The 19,949-nt window shown below is 45.2% G+C and overlaps 1 protein-coding gene across 1 annotated transcript; it reads left to right on the top strand.

Annotated features, from left to right (window-relative positions):
- Positions 1–130: 130 nt before the first annotated feature.
- LOC112221459 (alpha-ketoglutarate-dependent dioxygenase alkB homolog 3-like) lies at positions 131–17,037 on the top strand. Its single transcript, XM_042327705.1, has 7 exons — positions 131–160; positions 1,976–2,004; positions 6,851–6,948; positions 11,957–11,999; positions 12,155–12,224; positions 14,089–14,171; positions 16,908–17,037. Exons 1-7 carry the CDS (start codon positions 131–133, stop codon positions 17,035–17,037), a joined length of 483 nt encoding a protein of 160 aa, XP_042183639.1.
- The last annotated feature ends 2,912 nt before the right edge of the window (positions 17,038–19,949 follow it).

Below are 19,949 nucleotides of genomic sequence, written 5' to 3'. Positions count from 1 at the left end.
GTTCGTACTGCTAGGTGACCTAAATTGGGATATGCTTAACACCCCGGCCGTCCTACAATCTAAGCTAGACGCCCACAATCTCACACAAATGATCAAGTAACCTACCAGGTACAACCCCAAATCCGTAAACATGGGCACCCTAGATATCATAGATATCATCGTGACCAACTTGCCCTCTAAATACACCTCTGCTGTTTTCAACCAGGATCTCAGCGATCACTGCCTCATTACCTGTGTCCGTTATGGGTCCGTGATCAAACAACCACCCTCATCACTGTCAAACGCTCCCTAAAACACTTATGCGAGTAGGCCTTTCTAATTGACCTGGCCCGGGTATCCTGGAAGGACATTGACCTCATCCCGTCAGTAGAGGATGCCTGGTTGTTCTTTAAAAGTGCTTTCCTCACTAACTTAAATAAGTATGCTCCTTTCAAAAAATGTAGAACTAAGAACAGATATAGTCCTTGGTTCACTCCAGACTTGACTGCCCTTGACCAGCACAAAAACATCCTGTGGCGTACTGCACTAGCATCGAATGGTCCCCACGATATGCAACTTTTCAGGGAAGTCAGGAAACAATACACACAGTCAGTTAGGAAAGCGAAGGCTAGATTTTTCAAACAGAAATTTGCGTCCTGTAGCACTAATGTCCCAAAAGGTTTTTGGGAGACTGTAAAGTCCATGGAAAATAAGAGTACCTCCTCCCAGCTGCCTACTACACTGAGACTAGGAAACAGTGTCACCTCTGATAAATCCACGATAATCGAGAATTTCAATAAGCATTTCTCTATGCTGGCCACACTTTCCACCTGGCTTCCCCAACCCCGGCCAACAGCTCTGCACCCCCCGCAGCGACTGGCCCAAGACCCCCCCCCCACCACTTCTCCCTCACCCAAATCCAGATGGCTGATGTTTTGAAAGCGCTGCAAAATCTGGATCCCTACAAATCAGCTGGGCTAGACAATCTGGACCCTCTCTTCCTAAAATGATTCACCGTCATTGTTGCAACTCCTATTACTAGTCTGTTCAACCTCTCTTTCGTATCGTCTGAGATTCCTAAAGATTGGAAAGCGACCGTGGTCATCCCTCTCTTCAAAGGGGGAGACACTCTAGACCCAAACTGTTACAGACCTATATCCATCCTGCCTTGCCTTTCTAAAGTCTTCGAAAGCCAAGTGAACAAACAGATTACTGACCATTTAGAATCCCACCGTACCTTCTCCGCTATGCAATCTGGTTTCCGAGCTGGTCACGGGTGCACCTCAGCCGCGCTCAAGGTCCAAAACGATATCATAACCGCCATCGATAAAAGACAGTACTGTGCAGCTGGGGTATGTACACACCTCATCCCCATATTTGTTTTCGTTTTTCTGTTCTTTTGCACACCAGTATTTCTACTTGCACATCCTCGTCTGCACATGTATCACTCCAGTGTAAATTGCAAAATTGTAACTACTTGGCCAGTATTTATTGCCTTACCTCCTTACTTGATTTGCACACACTGTATACAGATTTGTTCTTTTGTTTATCCCATGTGTAACTCTGTGTTGTTGTTTTTGTCGCACTGCTTTGCTTTATCTTGGCCAGGTCGCAGTTGTAAATGAGAACTTGTTCTCAACTGGCCTACCTGGTTAAATAAAGGTGAGATTAAATAAAATAAAAATCAACAGCCTTCTAAGGTAAAAATAAAGAAGTATTTGACTTAATCCTATTAGTAATAGATGTTTTCCAAAAGAAGGAAGTTCTTGAGTATAAGGTGTCTTTCTCTCTCTCCTCTCCGATCTTCTATTTCTCTCGCCAGTGCTCAGCCATTTAGAGATATCCCTACAGAGAAGGTGATAGAGTGAGTTACTGGGATCGAACAACTCTCTTCTCACCCATATCATTAAAACAATCCAAAATGAAAAATCACTAACTGATCGTTTGACTACTATGTCAAATGGAAGTTTAAAAAAACTACTCTTTACACAAGAAGATCAGCCATGGCCCATCAGGAGTGTCCAGGTGAGTTGTAAACTGAGTGGTCCTGTGTTGCAGAGCCCATATCCACAAAGCATCTCAGATGAATGCTGATCTAGAATCAGTTTGTCTTTTTAAATCATAACGAAAAATATTATAAGGACAGATGCTAGATCAGCACTCCTACTCAGAGATGCTTTGTGGAAATGAGCCCTGGGTTTAATTCCTACAAGGGTCACAATCAGGGTTCGTTCGGGTTTCAATTGGCCTCACCCCAGTTGAATTTAACTTCAAATAAAGGAAGTAGAATTTTAATTTAATGAAATTCAATACAATTATAATGGATTATTTATTCTACACATCCCCATAGTAATGTTTATTTTGACATCATATGGTTACCAATCATATGTAGCATAAGGCTGAAACATTTTTATGTGTACAACTCAAATAAAAAAAACTACATTTTAAATAATTATAGTGGTCTGGAAATACTTTAAGATCATGTTGTGGGTTGTCTGTAATAATTCATAATTCTCTTAATGTTTTTAAATATCAGAAAAAGTACATTTCCCAGAATGCATTAGATCAAACACTGCAGTATGGAAGTGAATCTAACATACAAATCAAATTGTATTGGTCACTTACACATATTTATCAGATGTTATTCCCGGTGTAGCGAAATGCTTGTGTTTCTAGCTCCAACAGTGCAGTAGTATCTAACAATACACACATCTAAAAGTAAAATAATGGAATTTAAAAAATTATATAAATATTAGGATGAGCAACGTCGGAGTGGCATTAACTAAAATATAGATAGTATATACAGGTGAAGTCGGAAGTTTACATACACCTTAGCCAAATACATTTAACTCAGTATTTCACAATTCCTGACATTTAATCCTAGTAAAAATTCCCTGTCTTAGGTCAGTTAGGATCACCACTTCATTTTAATAATGTGAAATATCAGAATAATAGTATAGAGAATGATTTAGTTAAGCTTTTATTTATTTATTCACATTCCCAGGGGGTCAGAAGTTTATATACATTCAATTTGTATTTGGTAGCATTGCCTTTAAATTGTTTGACTTGGGTCAAACGTTTCAGGTAGCCTTCCACAAGCTTTCCAGAATGAGTTGGGTGAATTTTGGCCCATTCCTCCTGACATAGCTGGTGTAACTGAGTCAGGTTTGTAGGCCTCCTTGCTCGCACATGCTTTTTCAGTGATGCCCACAAATTTTCTGTAGGATTGAGGTCAGGGCTTTGTGATTACCACTCCAATACCTTGACTATTGTCCTTAAGCCATTTTGCCACAACTTTGGAAGTATGTTTGGGGTCATTGTCCATTTGGAAGACCCATTTGTGACCAAGCTTTAACTTCCTGACTGATGTCTTGAGATGTTGCTCAATACATACACATAATTTCCATGCCTCATGATTCCATCTATTTTGTGAAGTGCACCAGTCCCTCCTGCAGCAAATCACCCCCACAACATGATGCTGCCACCCCCGTGCTTCATGGTTGGGATGGTGTTCTTCGGCTTGCAAGCCTCCCCTTTTTTCCTCCAAACATAACGATGGTCATAATGGCCAAACAGTTCTATTTTTGTTTCATCAGACCAGAGGACATTTCTCCAAAAAGTACGATCTTTGTCCCCATGTGCAGTTGCAAACCGTAGTCAGGCTTTTTCATGGCGGTTTTGGAGCAGTGGCTTCTTCCTTGCTGAGCGGCCTTTCAGGTTATGTCAAGATAGTACTCGTTTTATTGTGGATATAGATATTTTTTTAACTGTTTCTTCCAGCATCTTCACAAGGTCCTTAGCTGTTGTTCTGGGATTGATTTGCACTTTTCGCACCAAAGTACGTTCATCTCTAGGAGACAGAACGCGTCTCCTTCCTGAGAGGTATGACAGCTGCGTGGTCCCATGGGGTTTATACTTGCGTACTATTGTTTGTACAGGTGAACTTGGTACCTTCAGGCATTTGGAAATTGCTCCCAAGGATGAACCAGACTTGTGGATGTCTACAATTCTATTTTCTGAGGTCTTGGCTGATTTTTTTTCATTTTCCCATGATGTCAAGGAAAGAGGCACTGAGTTTGAAGGCCTTGAAATACATCCACAGGTACACCTCCAGTTGACTCAAATGATGTCAATTAGCCTATCAGAAGCTTCTAAAGCCATGACATAATTTTCTGGAATTTTCCAAGCTGTTTAAAGGCACAGTCAACTTAGTGTATGTAAACTTCTGACACACTGGAATTGTGATACAGTGAATTATAAGTGAAATAATCTGCCTGTAAACAATTGTTGGAAAAATGACTTTTGTCATGCACGAAGTAGATGTCCTAACCTACTTGCCCAAACTATAGTTTGTTAACAGGAAATTTGTGGAGTGGTTGAAAAACAAGTTTTAATGACTGCAACCTAAGTGTATGTAAACTTCCGACTTCAACTGTACATATGAAATGAGTAAAGCAGTATGTAAACATTATTAAAGTGTCTAGTGTTCCATTATTAAAGTGACCAGTGATTCCATGTCTATGTACATAGGGCTGCAGCCTCTAAGGTGCAGGGTTGAGTAACTGGGTGGTACCTGGCTAGTAATGGCTATTTCATGACAAATAATGGCCCATCTCATGACAAAGAAAAATACTGTGTGACATCTTTGAGTTATTATCAAATTAATATTTGAAATTGTATGTGTATTCTTTGTATGAATAAGTAGCATATCATTTTAACAAAAGATTTGTCAAATGAATGAGGCTTTCATTTTTCACCACTCAGTTGAATTGCTTCAAATTAAATTCTACTTCCTTCAATTCAAATTATGCTTCCTGTGAGGTGTGGCTAATTCAAATTCATTGTTTGAATTGAATTAGATTCAGAAATTCCAAATTGAGCCCAAATCTGATCACAATACCAAAATGCGTGCCCTTGCTTTGGAGATAAGCATCTGTTAAATGGAATTGAAAAGAAAAATCTAATCTAATGCATAAGGAGGTCCAATAGAAATGACATCCAAATCTGCCTTCTACCCCCTTCAACGATCTGCCTTCTACCCCCTTCAACGATCTGCCTTCTACCTGTTTAAACTGCTTTACCCTTCAACGATCTGCCTTCTACCCGTTTAAACTGCTTTACCCTTCAACGATCTGCCTTCTACCTGTTTAAACTGCTTTACCCTTCAACGATCTGCCTTCTACCCGTTTAAACTGCTTTCCCCTTCAACGATCTGCCTTCTACCTGTTTAAACTGCTTTACCCTTCAACGATCTGCCTTCTACCCCCTTCAACGATCTGCCTTCTACCCGTTTAAACTGCTTGCCCCTTCAACGATCTGCCTTCTACCCCCTTCAACGATCTGCCTTCTACCCGTTTAAACTGCTTTCCCCTTCAACGATCTGCCTTCTACCCGTTTAAACTGCTTTCCCCTTCAACGATCTGCCTTCTACCCGTTTAAACTGCTTGCCCCTTCAACGATCTGCCTTCTACCCCCTTCAACGATCTGCCTTCTACCCCCTTCAACGATCGCACTGCCTTCTACCCGTTTAAACTGCTTTCCCCTTCAACGATCTGCCTTCTACCCGTTTAAACTGCTTTACCCTTCAACGATCTGCCTTCTACCTGTTTAAACTGCTTTACCCTTCAACGATCTGCATTCTACCCGTTTAAACTGCTTTCCCCTTCAACGATCTGCCTTCTACCTGTTTAAACTGCTTTACCCTTCAACGATCTGCCTTCTACCCCCTTCAACGATCTGCCTTCTACCCCCTTCAACGATCTGCATTCTACCCGTTTAAACTGCTTTACCCTTCAACGATCTGCCTTCTACCTGTTTAAACTGCTTTCCCCTTCAACGATCTGCCTTCTACCCGTTTAAACTGCTTTCCCCTTCAACGATCTGCCTTCTACCTGTTTAAACTGCTTTACCCTTCAACGATCTGCCTTCTACCCCTTCAACGATCTGCCTTCTACCCGTTTAAACTGCTTGCCCCTTCAACGATCTGCCTTCTACCCCTTCAACGATCTGCCTTCTACCCGTTTAAACTGCTTTCCCCTTCAACGATCTGCCTTCTACCCGTTTAAACTGCTTTCCCCTTCAACGATCTGCCTTCTACCCGTTTAAACTGCTTGCCCCTTCAACGATCTGCCTTCTACCCCTTCAACGATCTGCCTTCTGCCCCCTTTCAACGATCTGCCTTCTACCCGTTTAAACTGCTTTCCCCTTCAACGATCTGCCTTCTACCCGTTTAAACTGCTTTCCCCTTCAACGATCTGCCTTCTACCTGTTTAAACTGCTTTACCCTTCAACGATCTGCCTTCTACCTGTTTAAACTGCTTTACCCTTCAACGATCTGCCTTCTACCTGTTTAAACTGCTTTACCCTTCAACGATCTGCCTTCTACCTGTTTAAACTGCTTTACCCTTCAACGATCTGCCTTCTACCCGTTTAAACTGATTCCCCCTTCAACGATCTGCCTTCTACCCCTTCAACGATCTGCCTTCTACCTGTTTAAACTGCTTTCCCCTTCAACGATCTGCCTTCTACCCGTTTAAACTGCTTTCCCCTTCAACGATCTGCCTTCTACCCATTTAAACTGCTTTCCCCTTCAACGATCTGCCTTCTACCCCCTTCAACGATCTGCCTTCTACCCCTTCAACGATCTGCCTTCTACCTGTTTAAACTGCTTGCCCCTTCAACGATCTGCCTTCTACCCGTTTAAACTGCTTGCCCCTTCAACGATCTGCCTTCTACCCGTTTAAACTGCTTGCCCCTTCAACGATCTGCCTTCTACCCGTTTAAACTGCTTGCCCCTTCAACGATCTGCCTTCTACCCGTTTAAACTGCAATCCTCTACTCCCCCCAGACTGAGGCTGATCACTCCCCCCAGACTGAGGCTGATCCCTGGGTTGCTACCATCAGAGGAGGCTGACTGGACCTTCAGTAAACTGCTAGCAGAGCTGCCCTGGTCTCAGAAGACCAACTTACAGACAGGGTATATCAACAGTCATGATAGTCATGCCTCTAAGTGTTACAACATGCAGCCATTCATATAGCCTACAGAGGTGAGCAAACTGTTTATGGAATGGGTGCCATGTTGGCATTGGACTGTTATTGTCATGGAGACCATACCTGTACGGCTGACCCAGGATTCGATCTCGAATAACCCTTCCTATGTTGGCATTGGAATGTTATTGTCATGGAGACCATACCTGTACGGCTGACCCAGGATTCGATCTCGAATAACCCTTCCTATTCCCGAAGCTAGCCACCTTTATTTGTTTCCTTCCCTTTGTGAGCACAAAACGGTAGGACTAGATAGGGTTCCACTTCCGCCATTGTACCTAGATAGATAGCCTTTATCGATCTGGACGGGTGTTCTCAAACGAGTGGTCACGGAAGGAAAAGAGACAAGGAAAGACCATTTAAGTCTAATTGGAACCCAGCCATAAATGACGTTGCATCAGATTTCCCCATCTGTCTCTCTCAGTGGATCTGGATCAATCCACGTTTCATCATTCAGAGAGACACCGTATCAAATCAAATGTTATTGGTCACATACACTTGGTTAGCGGATGTTAATGTGAGTGTAGCGAAATGCTTATGCTTCTTGTTCCGACCGTGCAGTAATATCTGACAAGTAATCTAACAATTTCACAACTACCTTATACACACACGTGTAAAGGAATGAATAAGAATTATGTACATATAAATAGATGGATGAGCGATGGCCGCGCGGCATAGACAAGTTGCAGTAGATGGTATAGGGTACAGTATGTACATCTGAGATGAGTAATGTAGGGTATGTAAACATTATATAAAGTGGCATTGTTTAAAGTGGCTGGTGATACATTTATTACACCCAATTTGTTATTATTAAAGTGGCCAGAGATTTGAGTCAGTATGTTGGCAGCAGCCACTCAATGTTATGATGGCCTTGAGATATAAGTTTTTCAGTCTCCGGGTCCCAGCATTGATGCACCTTTACTGACCTCGCCTTCTGGATGATAGCGTGGTGAACAGGCAGTGGCTCGGGTGGTTGTTGTCCTTGATGATCTTTTTGGTCTTCCTGTGACATCAGGTGGTGTAGGTGTCCTGGAGGGCAGGTAGTTTGCCCCCGGTGATGCGTTGTGCAGACCTTTACTACCCTCTGGAGAGCCTTACGGTTGTGGGTGGAACAGTTGCCATACCAGGCAGTGATGCAGCCCAACAGGATGCTCTTGATTGTGCATCTGTAAAAGTTTGTGAGTGTTTTCGGTGACAAGCCACATTTCTTCAGCCTCCTGAGGTTGAAGAGGCGCTGTTGCGCCTTCTTCACCACTGTCTGTGTGGGTGGACCATTTCATGTTGTCCGTGATGTGTACGCCGAGGAACTTAACACTTTTCACCTTCTCCACTGCTGTCCCGTCGATGTGGACAGGGGGTGCTCCTTTTGCTGTTTTCTGTAGTCCACTATCATCTCCTTTGTTTTGTTGACATTGAGTTTGAGGTTATTTTCCTGACACCACACTCCGAGGGCCCTTACCTCCTCCCTGTAGGCCGTCTCGTCATTGTTGGTAATCAAGCCTACCACTGTAGTGTCGTCTGCAAACTTGATGATTGAGTTGGAGGCGTGCATGGCCACGCAGTCATGGGTGAACAGGGAGCACAGGAGAGGGCCGAGAACGCACCCTTGTGGGGCCCCAGTGTTGTGGATTGGCGGGGTGGAGATGTTGTTTCCTACCCTCACCACCTGGGGGTGGCCTGTCAGAAAGTGCAGGATTCAGTTGCACAGGGCGGGGTCGAGACCCAGGGTTTAATGACGAGCTTAATGACGAGTTTGGAGGGTACTATGGTGTTAAATGCTGAGCTGTAATCGATGAACAGCATTCTTACGTAGGTATTCCTCTTGTCCAGACGGGTTAGGACAGTGTGCAGTGTGATTGCGATTGCGTAATCTGTGGACCTATTGGGGCGGTAAGCAAATTGGAGTGGGTCTAGGGTGACAGGTAGGGTGAAGGAGATATGATCCTTGACTAGTCTCTCAAAGCACTTCATGGCGGAATTGAGTGCTACGGGGCGATAGTCGTTTAGCTCAGTTACCTTATCTTTCTTGGGAACAGGAACAATGGCGGCCCTCTTGAAACATGTGGGAACAACAGACTGGGATAAGGATTGATTGAAAATGTCTGTAAACACAGCAGTCAGCTGGTCTGCGCATGCTCTGAAGACGCAGCTGGGGATGCCTTCTGGGCCTGCAGCCTTCCGAGGGTTAACACGTTTAAATGTTTTACTCATGTTGGCTGCGGTGAAGGAGAGCCCGCAGGTTTTGGTAGCGGGCCGTGTCAGTGGCACTGTATTGTCCTCAAAGCGAGCAAAGAAGGTGTTTAGTTTGCAAGACGTCAGTGTCCGCGACGGGGCTGGTTTTCTATTTTTGTAATTCGTGATTGACTGTAGACCCTGCCACATCCTTCTCGTGTCTGCGCTGTTGAATTGCGACTCTACTTTGTCTCTATACTGACGCTTAGCTTGTTTGATTGCTTTGCGGAGGGAATAGCTACACTGTTTGTATTCGGTCATGTTTCCGGTCGCATTGCCATGATTAAAAGCAGTGGTTCGCGCTTCCAGTTTTGTGCGAATGCTGCCATCAATCCATGGTTTCTGGTTGGGGAAGGTTTTAATAGTCATCATGGGTACAACCTTACCGATGCACTTGCTAATAAACTCGCTCACCGATTCAACGTATACATCAATGTTGTTGTCTGAGGCTATCCTGAACATATCCCAGTCCACGTGATTGATTCAATCTTGAAGGGTGGAATCAGATTGGTCGGACCAGCATTAAACAGACCTGAGAACGGGCGAGGACAACAACAGGAAGGAGCTCATGACTAAAAAGCATTAAGGCCAAACAAACATTTGCAGGAAAAACATGGCCGCCAGGCCACATCCCCTCACATGGAGTCAAATGAGACATCTAGAGGCAATGGGGGAGGGGCACAACTAGTGCACACACACACACACACACACACGCTATGTGCACGCACACACACACACACACACACACACGCTATGTGCACGCACACACACACACACACTCACACACACTATGTGCACACACACACACACACACACACACACACACTACACACACACACACACACACACTATGTGCACACACACACACACTATGTGCACACACACACACACACTATGTGCACACACACACACACACACTATGTGCACACACACACACACACACACACACACTATGTGCACACACACACACATGTGCACACACACACACACACACACTATGTGCACACACACACACACACACATGTGCACGCACACACACACACACACACTATGTGCACACACACACTCACACTATGTGTATGCACACACATACACAATGTGCACACTCTCACACGCACACACACACACACACACACACACTGTGCTCACACACACACACACTATGTTCACACACTCACACACACACACTCACACACACATGTTCATGCACACACACGCATACACTATGTGCACACTCACACGCACACACACACTATGTGCACACACACACACACACACACACACTATGTGCACACACACACACCTATATAGCCTTGCTGTGTGTTGACTCAATTTTTCCTACTCAAGCGAGACTATAAATAGTGTTCCAAATTGCACCCTATTAAGTACACTACTTTTGACCAGAGCTCATTGGTCCTGGTCCAAAGTAGTGCGCTCATTGTAAAGGGAATAGGGTGCTATATGGACGAGAGCCTATGACTAAGTAGAGTTCTGTTGACACTTTGTCCCGATATCATCTTTTTATGGGTACAGTTGAAGGTTTTGTTTTGAGCTGTAATAAATGAAATTGTGTGTAAATATTTGCTTTGGGTCTGATGTGTGTACTGTGAAGTCTAAACTCAGGGGTCAGTGGAATGACATTTTGGCTTCAGGGATTGTTTTCTTTAATAAAATGCCCAAATGGAGCTCTTTGAGAAATCTAATTAGTGCCCTGCATCTATAGAAAGGAGAAATGAAGCAGGGTTTTTTATAAAGATTACCTTGGAGTTGCAGGGTTTTTTATAAAGATTACCTTGGAGTTGCAGGGTTTTTTATAAAGATTACCTTGGAGTTGCAGGGTTTTTTATAAAGATTACCTTGGAGTTGCAGGGTTTTTTATAAAGATTACCTTGGAGTTGCAGGGTTTTTTATAAAGATTACCTTGGAGTTGCAGGTTTCCCACATTTGGTAGAAACATTTTGATGGCACCGTGAAAGTGTCGCCCTTGGAGTGAAACAAAGCCCACACACATACTGACCACATTACCCAGCCCACACACTACCAAATATGGATGTTAATAACGATGATGACAATAATGATGATTTTTGTACTTTTTGTTCTCTATTGTGTGTGTGTGTGGGGGGGGGGGCGATGCCATCAGGGATTCCTGTCAGACCAACTCCTTGAAGTTTGCAGTTGTGTAAAAAAATCTCTATATATATTTTGCTCCCAATTTATAAAAAAAATTCACGTTAGTGTGTGTACTTTGCTGTATTTATACTTGGGATATCGCTTTTCAACAGTAAAAGCAAAACAAAATATAGCTATAAATACTAAATATATTACAAGTACACATCACCATTACAGTTAAGTCATCGGGACCTGAAAATAAACACGTTGGTGGTTTTATATAACTAGACTATATTATTCTGATTCTTGCCAGAGCTCCAACTTGTCGTAATCTCTCGTCTTTGTCAAATACCCCTGACCCAAATACAGTACAGTAGCAATATAAATACTGTGTACTTGTCCCTGGCTGCCTAGCTCTATTGAAGCAGCTGTGTGTGTGTCTGTGCGTGTGCAATGTGTGTGTGTGTGTGTGACTGTGTACTACCGTAAGTGGTTGTGGGTATGTGTGCACCTGTGTATCTTCAGAAGATGTGCTTATATCACTAGGCTATCCAAGAACAGGTTATTGTAGTGGGACTGCACTGTTTCTGTGTTACAGGTGAGGCTTATGAGGAGCCCAGGTTAACCTGCTGGTATAGAGAAGTGTTAAAGGTGGTTACCCTGCTGGTATAGAGAAGTGTTAAAGGTGGTTACCCTGCTGGTATAGAGAAGTGTTAAAGGTGGTTACCCTGCTGGTATAGAGAAGTGTTAAAGGTGGTTACCCTGCTGGTATAGAGAAGTGTTAAAGGTGGTTACCCTGCTGGTATGGAGAAGTGCCTTACACGTACGCCCGCTCTACTATGGACACCAACGCACAGGTCTGATATACGAACCTCTGACTCATGAGGGGAAAGTTGAATTGAATTGAACTGAATTGAATGAGCACTGCGTCTCAACCACAAAGCACTTTATCTGTCTCTCACCCTTCTCCCAGATTCTCTTTCTTCCGCTCTCCCTCATTCTACCCATTTCTTGTTCCCATATTTTCCTCCTTTTCTCTGCCAATGTGTACACCAGTACTGCTAACACAACAGCTGATCTACAGACTGACCCTGACCCTACGACCTCCCTGACAAATGCTAAGTTATCAATAATACTGTAAACATAGTGGGGGGTAAAAAGTACAATCAAATCAAATTTTATTTGTCACATACACATGGTTAGCAGATGTTAATGCGAGTGTAGCGAAATGCTTGTGCTTCTAGTTCGACAATGCAGTAATAACCAACAAGTAATCTAACTAACAATTCCAAAACTACTGTCTTATACACAGTGTAAGGGGATAAAGAATATGTACATAAGGATATATGAATGAGTGATGGTACAGAGCAGCATAGGCAAGATACAGTAGATGGTATCGAGTACAGTATATACATATGAGATGAGTATGTAAACAAAGTGGCATAGTTAAAGTGGCTAGTGATACATGTATTACATAAGGATGCAGTCGATGATATAGAGTACAGAATATACGTATGCATATGAGATGAATAATGTAGGGTAAGTAACATTATATAAGGTAGCATTGTTTAAAGTGGCTAGTGATATATTTACATCATTTCGCATCAATTCCCATTATTAAAGTGGCTGGAGTTGAGTCAGTGTCAGTGTCAGTGTGGCAGCAGCCACTCAATGTTAGTGGTGGCTGTTTAACAGTCTGATGGCCTTGAGATAGAAGCTGTTTTTCAGTCTCTCGGTCCCAGCTTTGATGCACCTGTACTGACCTCGCCTTCTGGATGATAGCGGGGTGAACAGGCAGTGGCTCGGGTGGTTGATGTCCTTGATGATCTTTATGGCCTTCCTGTAACATCGGGTGGTTTAGGTGTCCTGGAGGGCAGGTAGTTTGCCCCCGGTGATGCGTTGTGCAGACCTCACTACCCTCTGGAGAGCCTTACGGTTGTGGGCGGAGCAGTTGCCATACCAGGCGGTGATACAGCCCGCCAGGATGCTCTCGATTGTGCATCTGTAGATGTTTGTGAGTGCTTTTGGTGACAAGCCGAATTTCTTCAGCCTCCTGAGGTTGAAGAGGCGCTGCTGCGCCTTCTTCACGATGCTGTCTGTGTGAGTGGACCAATTCAGTTTGTCTGTGATGTGTATGCCGAGGAACTTAAAACTTGCTACCCTCTCCACTACTGTTCCATCGATGTGGATAGGGGGTGTTCCCTCTGCTGTTTCCTGAAGTCCACAATCATCTCCTTAGTTTTGTTGACGTTGAGTGTGAGGTTATTTTCCTGACACCACACTCCGAGGGCCCTCACCTCCTCCCTGTAGGCCGTCTTGTCGTTGTTGGTAATCAAGCCTACCACTGTTGTGTCGTCCGCAAACTTGATGATTGAGTTGGAGGCGTGCGTGGCCACGCAGTCGTGGGTGAACAGGGAGTACAGGAGAGGGCTCAGAACGCACCCTTGTGGGGCCCCAGTGTTGAGGATCAGCGGGGTGGAGATGTTGTTGCCTACCCTCACCACCTGGGGGCGGCCCATCAGGAAGTCCAGTACCCAGTTGCACAGGGCGGGGTCGAGACCCAGGGTCTCGAGCTTGATGACGAGCTTGGATGGTACTATGGTGTTGAATGCATATAAACATATAAACATCTAACATGAGTTCAAAACCATCTATCCACAGTACATAACCTCCCTCTATTCACCTGTCTTCTGTCTCTACCTCCATCCTTCCCTCCATCAGTGGCACCTGTTGCTGGTCACCCTGCACTCCGCCGTAGAGAAGGCGAGCGACCACCGCTTCAATTCTCTGCTGTGTAACCTACAGTGGTCTAAAGTACTTTAAAGTATTTTTTACTTAAGTCGTTTTTGGGGGTATCTGTACTTTTACTTCACTACATTCCTAAAGAAAATAATATGCTTTTTACTCCATACATTTTCTTTGACACCCAAAAGTACTCGTTACATTTTGACAGGAAAATGGTCCAATTCAAACACTTATCAAGAGAACATCCCTGGTCATCCCTACTGCCTCTGATCTGGAGGACTCACTAAACAGAGGACATCCCTGGTCATCCCTACTGCCTCTGATCTGGAGGACTCACTAAACACAAATGCTTTGTTTTTAAATTATGAGTGTTGGAGCGTGTCAATTTTTTTAATTGTGTAACGGATTTCCTCCTCTTCGTCTGAGGAGGAGTAGCAAGGATCGGACCAATACGCAGCGTGGTAAGTGTCCATGATACTTTAATAATCACTGAACACGACAAAATAGAAAAATAATAAAGTGAATGAAAACGAAAACCCAAACAGTCCTGAATGGTGACACAAACAACAAAACAGGAAATAATCACCCACCAAACACAGGTGGGAAAAGGCTGCCTAAGTATGATTCTCAATCAGAGACAACTAACGACACCTGCCTCTGATTGAGAACCATACCAGGCCAAACACAAAACACAACATAGAAAAACGAACATAGACAACCCACCCCAACTCACGCCCTGACCAACCTAAAACAAAGACATAACAAAAAAACTAAGGTCAGAACGTGACAGTACCTCCCCCCCAAAGGTGCGGACTCCGGCTGCAAAACCTAAACCTATAGTGGAGGGTCTGGGTGGGTGTCTGTCCGCGGTGGCGGCTCTGGCGCGGGACGTGGACCCCACTCCATCACAGTCTTTACCCGCTTCTTAACCCGCCTCCGTGGCGCCTTTCGAGCGGCGACCCTCGCCGCCAACCTCGGACTTGGGACCCTAGCAACGGGTCCCGAATGGACGGGAGATTCCGGCAGCACCGGAGTGAAGGGCGACTCCGACAGCGCCGGAGTGACGGGCGATTCTGGCAGCTCCTGGCTGACAGATGGCTCTGGCAGCTCCTGACTGACGGGCGGCTCTGGCAGCTCCTGACTGGCGGGCGGCTCTGGCAGCTCCTGACTGACGGGCGGCTCTGGCAGCTCCTGACTGACGGGCGGCTCTGGCAGCACCTGACTGGCGGGCGGCTCTGGCAGCTCCTGACTGATGGGCGGCTCTGGCAGCTCAGGACAGACGGGCGACTCTGGCAGCTCAGGACAGACGGGCGACTCTGGCAGCTCAGGACAGACGGGCGACTCTGGCAGCTCAGGACAGACGGGCGACTCTGGCAGCTCAGGACAGACGGGCGACTCTGGCAGCTCAGGACAGACGGGTGACTCTGGCAGCTCAGGACAGACGGGCGACTCTGGCAGCTCAGGACAGGGAGGAGGGAGGAGACGGAGAGACAGCCTGGTGTGTGGGGCTGCCACCGGAGGTCTGGTGCATGGAGGAGGCACCGGATAGACCGGATCGTGGAGGCACACTGGAGGTCTCGAGCACCGAGCCTGCACAACCCTACCTGGCTGGATACTCCCCGTAGCCAGTCCAGTGCGGCGAGGTGGAACAGACCGCACTGGGCTGTGCTGGCGAACCGGGGACACCGTGCGTAGGGCTGGTGCCATGTACCCCGGCCCGAGGAGATGCACTGGAGACCAGATGCGCTGAGCCGGCTTCATGGCACCTGGCTCTATGCCCACTCTAGCCCGGCCGATGCGAGGCACTGCGATGTAACGCACAGGGCTATGCCTGCGCACAGGGGACACCGTGCGCCTCACAGCATAACACAGTGCCTGCCCGGTCCACCTCTCTCCACGGTAAGCACGGGGAGTTGGCTCAGGTCTCCTTCCTGACTTAGCCACACTCCCCGTGTGCCCCCCAATACATTTTTGTGGCTGCCTCTCGTCTCTGTTGCGCTGCCGTGCCAACTCCTCAAAATGCTGCCGCTCTGCTTTGGCTGCCTCCAGCTCTTCCCTGGGGCGGCGATATTCCCCAGCCTGTGCCCAGGGTCCCTTGCCGTCTAAAATCTCCTATGTCCAGGAGTCCAGAGATTTTTGCTGCTGCCCGATACCACACTGCTTGGTCCTTTTTTGGTGGGTGATTCTGTAACGGCTTTCCTCCTCTTCGTCTGAGGAGGAGTAGCAAGGATCGGACCAAAGCGCAGCGTGGTAAGTGTTTATCATATTATTTATTAAACAGAGAACACTAAACAAAATAACAAAGGAGAACGAAACGAAACAGTTCTGTACGGTGACATACACATAACAGAAAACAATCACCCACGAAACACAGGTGGGAAAAGGCTACCTAAGTATGATTCTCAATCAGAGACAACTAACGACACCTGCCTCTGATTGAGAACCATGCCAGGCCAAACACAAAACACAACATAGAAAAACGAACATAGACAACCCACCCAACTCAAGCCCTGACCATACTAAAACAAAGACATAACAAAAGAACTAAGTGTGCTTAATATAAGGAATTTGAAATGATTTATACTTTTACTTTTTGATGCTTAAGTACATTTTAGCAATTCCATTTACTTTTGATACTTAAGTATATTTAAAACCAAATACTTTTAGACTTTTACTCAAGTAGGATTTTACCGGGTGACTTTCACTTTTACTTGAGTAGCTTTCTATGAAGGTACCTTTACTTTTACTCAAGTAGGACAATTGAGTACTTTTTCCATCACTGGTAACCTGTACAGGAACAGCAAGCACAGCATAGTCTGGCACAGTGACGACGAGGCCACGTTGGTCACCCAGCCCATAATCGCCTCCTTCAGCCTGGGAGATAAGAGGGCGTTCAGCCTCCGCAAGCAGCCCCCACCTGTATGACAGGGACCAGGAGGTGGGAGGCGAGGAAGAGGGATGGGAGCGACTGGGAGAAATTAGGGTGTTCAGCCTCCGCAAGCAGCCCCCACCTGTATGACAGGGACCAGGAGGTGGGAGGTGAGGAAGAGGGATGGGAGCGACTGGGAGATATGAGGGCGTTCAGCCTCCGCAAGCAGCACCCACCTGTATGGCAGGGACCAGGAGGTGGGAGGTGAGGAAGAGGGATGGGAGCGACTGGGAGATATGAGGGTGTTCAGCCTCCACACACAGCACCTGTAATACTGGAGGAGACATTGGTTGCAATAGTGTAAGGATAAGGTTAAAACAGTGATTCTCAACTGTACCCCAATCCCATTTTGCTCTGTTCGGAGTACCCCAGAAATACCCCCTCAGTAGGCCTGTGTTCTAATGGGTTTTGCCAAGTTCCCCCTATGGAAAGGCTAAGTTCCCCCTATGGAAAGGCTAAGTTCCCCCTATGGAAAGGCTAAGTTCCCCCTATGGAAAGGCTAAGTTCCCCCTATGGAAAGGCTAAGTTCCCCCTATGGAAAGGCTAAGTTCCCCTTATGGAAAGGCTAAGTACCCCTGATGGAAAGGCTAAGTACCCCTGATGGAAAGGCTAAGTACCCCTGATGGAAAGGCTAAGTACCCCCTATGGAAAGGTTAAGTACCCCCTATGGAAAGGTTAAGTACCCCCTATGGAATGTCTATGTACCCCCACGGGTACAAGTATGAGTATGACAGTTATGTTGGCCATAGATTACCGTGGCCTACATCCTGACCGTTTATACAATTTTTATAAATGATTTCACTCATACTTCATGATATAGTTCCTACTCCAATCTCAGTTGATGGGTTTTTATTTCTGTGTGTTTCTCTCTGTCTCTCTCTCTTTCTCTCTCTGTCTTTCTGTCTCTCTGTCTCGCTTTCTCTCGCTGTTTCTCTCTCTGTCTTTCTCTCTGTCTTTCTGTCTCTCTCTCTCACTCGGTCTCTCTCTCTCTCACTCGGTCTCTCTCTTTCTCTCTCTCTTTCTCTCTTTCTCTCTTTCCCTGTCTCTCTCTCTGTCTCTGTCTCTCTCTCTGTCTCTGTCTCTTTCTCTCTCTCTGTGTGGAGGAGGGAGACTACTCATACATGGAGAGACTGTGGATCCCTCTGACTCATGGCATTCTGCTGATGATGGAAAGAGCCACACAGGATGACAGGCAGGTAGCCACATCATTTCTGTTGTCGTGACCTCACACTGCCGTGATAAGTCATTGAACATAATGCAATGTTAACCTTGTTCTCATTTATGAAGATAAGCCAGTCTTTCTGTTTATTATCTAATTAAGCCGACAAGGGTGACTGACATTATTCAACATATCTCATTAACCCAACAAGGGTGACTGACATTATTCAACATATCTCATTAAACCGACAAGGGTGACTGACATTATTCAACATATCTCATTAAACCGACAAGGGTGACTGACATTATTCAACATATCTCATTAACCCGACAAGGGTGACTGACATTATTCAACATATCTCATTAAACCGACAAGGGTGACTGACATTATTCAACATATCTCATTAACCCGACAAGGGTGACTGACATTATTCAACATGTCTCATTAACCCGACAAGGGTGACTGACATTATTCAACATATCTCATTAACCCGACAAGGGTGACTGACATTATTCAACATATCTCATTAACCCGACAAGGGTGACTGACATTATTCAACATATCTCATTAACCCAACAAGGGTGACTGACATTATTCAGCATTTCAAACTTTCCCATCGATGTAAAAGTGTCAGAGTTTATTTTAAGGTTGAGAAACACTGATCTAAGCCAATGGAAAATGTTTCGGTATTCAAAATCCTACGCTAATATCAACCTTGCCAGGACAAACAAAACCCAGTTAGCAGACTGCTAGTGCTAACCGTGTGTGTGTGCGTGTGTGCTGCTCTCATTATATTGTGTGTGATCACAGGCTTCGTCCTCGTGGGAGATGTTGACATCAGACAACGAAGAACATAATGTCTGTCTCTGTGGCTCTGGACTAAAAACATAATGTCTGTCTCTGTGGTTCTGGAACAAGAACGTAATGTCTGTCTCTGTGGTTCTGGAACAAGAACGTAATGTCTGTCTCTGTGGTTCTGGAACAAGAACGTACTGTCTGTCTCTGTGGTTCTGGAACAAGAATGTAATGTCTGTCTCTGTGGTTCTGGAACAAGAATGTAACGTCTGTCTCTGTGGTTCTGGAACAAGAATGTAATGTCTGTCTCTGTGGTTCTGGAACAAGAATGTGACGTCTGTCTCTGTGGTTCTGGAACAAGAACGTAACGTCTGTCTCTGTGGTTCTGGAACAAGAACGTAACGTCTGTCTCTGTGGTTCTGGAACAAGAACGTAACGTCTGTCTCTGTGGTTCTGGAACAAGAACGTAACGTCTGTCTCTGTGGTTCTGGAACAAGAACGTAATGTCTGTCTCTGTGGTTCTGGACTTACCTATCAGAAAATAATTTATTAGGAGAGTGAGAGGGAGTGGATGTTCATGGAGGAGGAGATGGTGTAGTGATTATGGTCACACACACACAGAGAGAGAACAGGAGATTGTGTTCCTTGGGGAAAGACAGAACATTCTGAGACTAAAGGAATACATCTGTGCAAGAGACTTATGAGTGGAAAATTGCAGTATGATTTTACAACTGTCACGCTGTACGTGTGTGTGTGTGTGTGTGTGTGTGTGTGTGTCAGTAAGCTAGTACAGTGCCTTCAGAAAGTATTAACACTCCTTTACTTTTTCCACATTCTGTTGTGTTACAGCCTGAATCTAAAATGGATTAAATGGAGATGTGTTACTGATCTACACACAATACCCCATAATGTCAAAGTGGAATTTTGTTGTAAGAATGTTTTACAAATTAATAA

Source organism: Oncorhynchus tshawytscha, linkage group LG01 (assembly GCF_018296145.1).
Source record: "Oncorhynchus tshawytscha isolate Ot180627B linkage group LG01, Otsh_v2.0, whole genome shotgun sequence".
NCBI classification, from domain to species: Eukaryota; Metazoa; Chordata; class Actinopteri; order Salmoniformes; family Salmonidae; genus Oncorhynchus; species Oncorhynchus tshawytscha.
This window is presented reverse-complemented; position numbering and strand designations above follow the sequence as displayed.

What these genes read in the sequence shown, in the direction of transcription:
- LOC112221459 (XM_042327705.1), top strand. Translation starts at nt 131, where the DNA reads ATGGGCACCCTAGATATCATAGATATCATC. An exon ending in CTATGGACACCAACGCACAG is followed by an intron (nt 12,225 to 14,088) that starts GTCTGATATACG and finishes TCCCTCCATCAG; the next exon opens with TGGCACCTGTTGCTGGTCAC. An exon ending in TCTCTGCTGTGTAACCTACA is followed by an intron (nt 14,172 to 16,907) that starts GTGGTCTAAAGT and finishes TAACCTGTACAG; the next exon opens with GAACAGCAAGCACAGCATAG.